Source organism: Arachis ipaensis, chromosome B06 (genome assembly GCF_000816755.2).
Source record: "Arachis ipaensis cultivar K30076 chromosome B06, Araip1.1, whole genome shotgun sequence".
NCBI classification, from domain to species: domain Eukaryota; kingdom Viridiplantae; phylum Streptophyta; class Magnoliopsida; order Fabales; family Fabaceae; genus Arachis; species Arachis ipaensis.
In genome coordinates, this window is record NC_029790.2 from 11,057,352 (window position 1) to 11,063,337 (window position 5,986).

Below are 5,986 nucleotides of genomic sequence, written 5' to 3' on the forward strand. Positions count from 1 at the left end.
TATTAAAGAAAATCTTTATTTTTTTTTACCATTTTTTTTTCTAAAGTTTTTATTGTAATTATTGCAGCTGATTAAAAACTTATTAGTTACTTACATAACATTTTCTTTTAAGAATATACTTGAGTTATACCTAAACTCTATTACTCCCACAAGTAAAGGGTAAAAGTACTAAATACTTTAGCACGCCAAAGAGAGGGTAGACAGTTTTATTCTTTATCCCTTCAATCAGTATTTCTAAAAAAATTAAAGGAATATTCTTTTGGGCATGTAAAAGTAAGATTATAATGAGAAGCAAAAAAAATTTATTCTATTCTGTTCTTTCACTTTTTATTTCTTCTATTTTCTCATTTTGACTCACTATTTGAACACATATTCTGTCTTTGATGGAATATTAAAAGACCATGCAAAGACACAACCTCTAGAAATTACCCATCTATTCTAACTCACTATATGAATATAACCCGCCAGCCACCCCTCTCAGTAAAATACATAAGAAATTGTTTTTCCAAACTCTCTCGAATATCCAAGCAACAATAAGAGAGATACAAATTAGAGGTAAAAGAAATGAAAAGAAAAATGGTCATAATCTTATGAATCATGATAGAGGATAATGTTAATAAATGGATTGGTTGGGTAAATGATTAAAGAGGAGGAGAAGCTGATAATGTATTGTAGTCTACTAGACACTAGTCTTTGACCCTAATAAATTGGACTTAAATACGAAGTTACTGCTTTACAATTTCTGCAGACAATTTATGTCTGCTTCTTTGCAGTTCTGCACATGACAGCCATTCCCATGTAACAACCACGGATTTTTAAAATACTAAATCTTAAATCCTTGCATGCGCAGCCAACAACACAGAACTGAGCAGGTGTTATCACTTATCAGCACTCTAATCTATGGTGCTATGAAACAACTAAACAAATATTCCGGTTGTCTCCTTACACATATATATACACGGATAATGCTAGGTAAACAAAAAAAAACAGCTAGAACTTACTTTATTTAACATTAATTAATTATCACAGCAATTAATGAATGCTAAATACGGTAAGTTATGGCTATTTTTGGCTGATTTTCTTTGGTTACCAAACATTTTCGAATAAAAAATTATATATGTATTATTGTACATAAGTATATATAAAAAAAAGGAATGACATGCATTACTGAAGACTGAAGAGAGAAACATCAGCATGGTAGCAATTATGTAATAAAATGCTAAAAAACTGTCATTTTAAAAATGACGAAGTGCCCGTATGCACGTTGTTATATATATTTTCCTGCCCATAACGCTTTGATGATTGCAATCAAAGGCAAATAAATATTAAATAACTCAATTCAAAACAAATGACAGAAGCTGGTCAGGACACCTAGTACAATGCCATACTATCAACGATCCATGAGGAAAAACATAGGAAGAAAAATCTGAAAATATTTTTTGAGCTGTCACGCTAATACTAGGGGTCTTCGCGGTGCGGTTTGGATTGGTTTTGAGTAAAAAATTTATCGATTCCAACACTAACTTTGCTTGCGGTGCGGTTTGAATATGATGTTTTTTTAAAAAAATCCGATCCGATCCGATCCAATTTCAAGCGGTTTGGATTGGATTGGATATGCGGTTTTATAAATTAAAAGAATTAAATACATATAACAAGTCTCAACATCAAATTTTAAATAATCAATAATGACATAACAAATTTCAACAATATCTTAAAAAGCCAACGATAACATAACAATAGAAATAAAATTATAGGTTAGTTAAAAATAAATAAATAAATAACATTTCGAACATAAAATATTTATTAAATAATAATAATACATGAATAATATGAAAACGTATAAAAAATTGAACATGTTATAAGTATAATTGTAAATATAATAATAAAATAATATTATAGCATATTGTGCTGTTTGGATTGGATCGAATCGGTTATGAAAAGTAAATCCAAAATTCGATCCGATCCAATGGTTTGCAAAAAATAGAATTCAATCAAATTCGAATTAGTGTGGTTTTAATCGGTTTTCAATTTAGATTGGATTAGATGGGCGATTTAATTTGGATCGGTTTAAATTTGAACATCCCTAACTAGGACAGTCAAAAGTATTGGTGGGTCGTTAATCAGCAGTGACACCAAACGTAAGAAATAAATAAACCAACCAAGAATAACAAATTTCTAATTTAATGTGTATATTAAAATCAGTTATAACGATTTTTTTTATATGCTAGATGTATGCAGTCCAGCAATGCAACTTGATCACCTGACATAAAGGCAGGTTAAGATAATAAGCATGGTTAATTTGGTTAGTTGAAAGAAACATACAAGAAGTAGCATGCTGCATGAGTACCTTTACCAAGCAGCGCCAGCTGTTTTTAATTTGTTACTTAGCAAATGTAAGGCTCTCCATAGGTTGCAAGACTCCTAATTTGATCCAATGAAAGATCTTTACAAGGCGTGCCTAGCACTAACCAGTACATCTTTGGTTAAGAAAATTTCATATTCTCCAAGAACCAGACTCTTAAATCAAGCACGTCGTTCTTCCTTCTTTGGGAGTGGACAGGAAACTCCAGCGTTTGGTTGCGAAAATTGCATTCTACTAATTGTCAATGGTTATGCATGTATTTTGTATCATTGTACGTGTAAATGGTTTCTGATGTTTTCGACACTTCCATATTTGATTGTCATTTCTTTCCAGATGCACTTGAAACAATAACCCTTCAACTATAAATCCTGAATCCTGTAACAACATAGCCACAATCGAATTTAGTTAAATTAGAATATGTGTATGGTGGGTCAATGGGAGAGAGCGTTGTAAAACATATCACGTAAAAAACTAAAAATAATTCATCTCGGTTGATTTCGTTACGTTAAAAGGAAGCTTTCCTTACAATTATAAACATTTGAATTAAGACATGAAAAAGATTGGCCATGCATCTCTGTCAGAAAAGGATGACTGTTGGTTCCCGGTGTCACTTGTCAACGACATGCGAAGAACTTAAAACATCAAAGAAATCATTATAACTTCAGTATTATTCTTGAAACTAAGTGAAAAGGGAGCACACTGGAATCCCCCTGAATTAAGCAGTTCTGTTCATATGGTTAACATATGTTTCAACTTTCAGTCACCAATAATCTCTACACGAGCACAAGCCATTAGTGAATCGATGAAACCTATTGATATCTCTTACGATAATCTCTCTCTGAAAAATCTCCGAAGCAAACTTCATAACAGTATGACAATCACCACAAGTCCTCAAATTCTTCTTTATCCTTACAGGAGATCCAGCTGGGAGGACCAGAAGACCAAATGCAAGAGCTAATTTCTCACTGTGATACCACAAACTCTGCTCTTCAGACCCTTCTGCACTGTTGGTTGCAAACTGTGTCTCAGCAGCATATCCTCTCTTCTTTACCAATTCCTTTAGCTTCTGTAACATTTCATAGATCTCATCGGTCCTTGAATGTGACCTATCATTCACAGTGAATGTAAAGGTCTTGTTCTTAACATCAATCCAGCTACATCCAATCTCTTTCCTTACCCCCTTGATCCCCATCAATTGCCTGACCTCATTAGCTTTTTCCAACATCCCATGTCGTAAATAGATATTAGAAAGAAGCACATAGTTTCCTGGATTATCTGGTTCCAACTCGAATAGCTTGTCCGCAACCTCCCTGCCCATTTCAAGATTGCCGTACTTTCCGCATGCTCCAAGCAAAGCCCCCCAAGTTGATGAGTCAGGCTTGATTGGCATTGATTCAATGAACTTCCATGCTTCATCCAACCTCCCAACACGACCAAGCAGATCAACCATGCAAGCATAATGTTCAAGCCCAGGTTCTATATTATGGACGTTAGTCATGGAATTGAAGTACCTAAATCCATCTTCAACCTGTCCAGTATGGCTGCAAGCTGACAGCACAGAAACAAAAGTGATGTGCTCCGGCACAATTCCCTCTTTGAGCATGTCCTCAAATAACCCAATTGCTTCATTTGCGCAGCCATGTTGGTGGCAAACCGCTATCATAGCTGTCCAACAAACCACATTGCGATGCTCAGTTTCTTCAAATACCCGATAAGCATCAAACAAGTTCCCACATTTGCCATACATCATTACCAGTGAGCTCGATACACATGCATTTTTTACATGCCCAAGCTTTAATATCTGGTTGTGGATCAAGGTTCCTTGAGTTAAAGCAGCAATGCTGGCACAAGCATGAAGAACAGAGGAATACGAAGCTTCATCTGGCAAGATGCCTTCCCTCTTCATGGCCCTGAAATAGCTGCAAGCTTCCTCAAAGTGTTCACTGTGTACACATCCCATGATCATTACGTTCCAGGTAACAACATCTCTCTCTCCATCAGCATGGAACAACTTGGCCGCATCATCAAACAACCTGCATTTATTGTACATGTCCATCAACGAGTTCTTCACATAAACCAACACAAGTAAACCACGCTTCAAACCATTCCCATGCAGCTGCTTGCCGAAATCCATGTCAACCACAGCAGCACAAGCAGCGAACACACCCGAAAAGCTAACCTGATCAGGAGGAAGCGAGGCCTGGCGGACAACCTCCCTAAAAATCCCAATAGCACGATTATACAAGTTATTTTTCAAAAACCCAACAATCAAAGAGTTCCAAGAGACAAGGTTTCTATGGGGCATTTCATCGAACACCTTCTGTGCCAAAGACATAGAGCCACACTTAGCGTACATGTCAAGCAAGGCACTAGCCACAAAGGTATCAGTGTCAAATCCATGTTTATAAACCAAAGCATGCAGTTGTTGACCGTGGGTAACAAGGTTTGTGTGGGCGCAAGCGGGCAAGACGGCAGAGAATGTGTAATTGTTGGGATAAATGCCGGTGCATCTCATGCGGTTGAAGTAGGAGATGGCAAGGAATGGGTTGTTGAAGCGCGAGAGGTAGGTGATGAGGGTGGTGAAAGTGACGACGTTGATGGAGGCGCGTGGGGTTGAGGTAAAGAAGAGGAGGGAGTGATGGATGGAACCGCATTTGGCGTACAGGAGGAGGAGGTTGTTGAAGAGTATAGGGTGGGAGGCGTAGTTGGCTGTGATGATTTGGGTGTGGATTTGCGTGGCGTGTTTGAGGTTCTTGAATTGGGAAGCATTGTTGATGACGGAATTGAGCTGATCCGGTGAGTGATGATATTCATGGAATTGCACTGCAAATTTGCTTCTTCTGCTAATAACATACTGTCTTAGTAGAAACCCAAGTTTCATTTCATAAGGCTAGTAACTTAGAAGAACCACTAACCAACTAATTTGCTTTGTTTTGTTGTTGGGCCAGGCCTTATGATTTGGGCCTCGCCAAGGCCCAAGTAGAGAAGTGGCTACCCCTTTGTTAATTAATTAATTAATTAATTAATGATCGTAAAGCAGAAGCAAAGAATGAAAGGGGGATTAAGGTGGTTTAAAGTTTAAACAGCATGGCATCATGTGAAGTGAACGTGTCGGCCGGGGGTGGCTGGCTGGGTGCATGTGGAGGAGGTGGGAAGCTAATTAGTTAAGTTCATTCGCTTTCTCCCAGATCATTGCTTTCTTAGGAAGACTTTAATTTATACTTGTGCACATCGCACCATGCCGAGTAATAATACGAGAGAATAAATTCCATATGTCAATATATGCATGCACATGGAAGGAGGCAGTGGCAGCCAGCCCAGCCACCCACACGTGAATGACGTGATGGGGTCAGGTTAAACCAATTCCTCCATTCTCGACTCCAGTTACTTCCTTCCTTCCTTTCTTCCTTCCTTTAATGCCGGCCGACCAAAAAGCCTTGCGCGTTCTCCCTATTTATCTCTTTCGCTTTTTTCAAAAATTAAAAATATTAAAACAATTCTCAAAATTTATTATTTTTAGTTATTAATATTTAAAAATATAAAATAAAATATGTTATTAAATTAAAAAATTATATTAAAAAATTTAATTAATAATTAAAAATAATAAATTTTTTATAAAAAAAA

General features: G+C 36.7%; 1 protein-coding gene across 1 annotated transcript; it reads right to left on the reverse strand.

Annotated features, from left to right (window-relative positions):
- On the reverse strand, positions 2,283 to 5,740 carry LOC107645991 (pentatricopeptide repeat-containing protein At5g04780-like). The gene is made up of 2 exons (XM_016350157.2): positions 2,889 to 5,740; positions 2,283 to 2,737 (listed from the first exon to the last, which is right to left on the reverse strand). The coding sequence occupies exon 1, from the start codon at positions 5,241 to 5,243 to the stop codon at positions 3,123 to 3,125; it is 2,121 nt and encodes a 706-aa protein (XP_016205643.1). The 5' UTR covers positions 5,244 to 5,740; the 3' UTR covers positions 2,283 to 2,737; positions 2,889 to 3,122.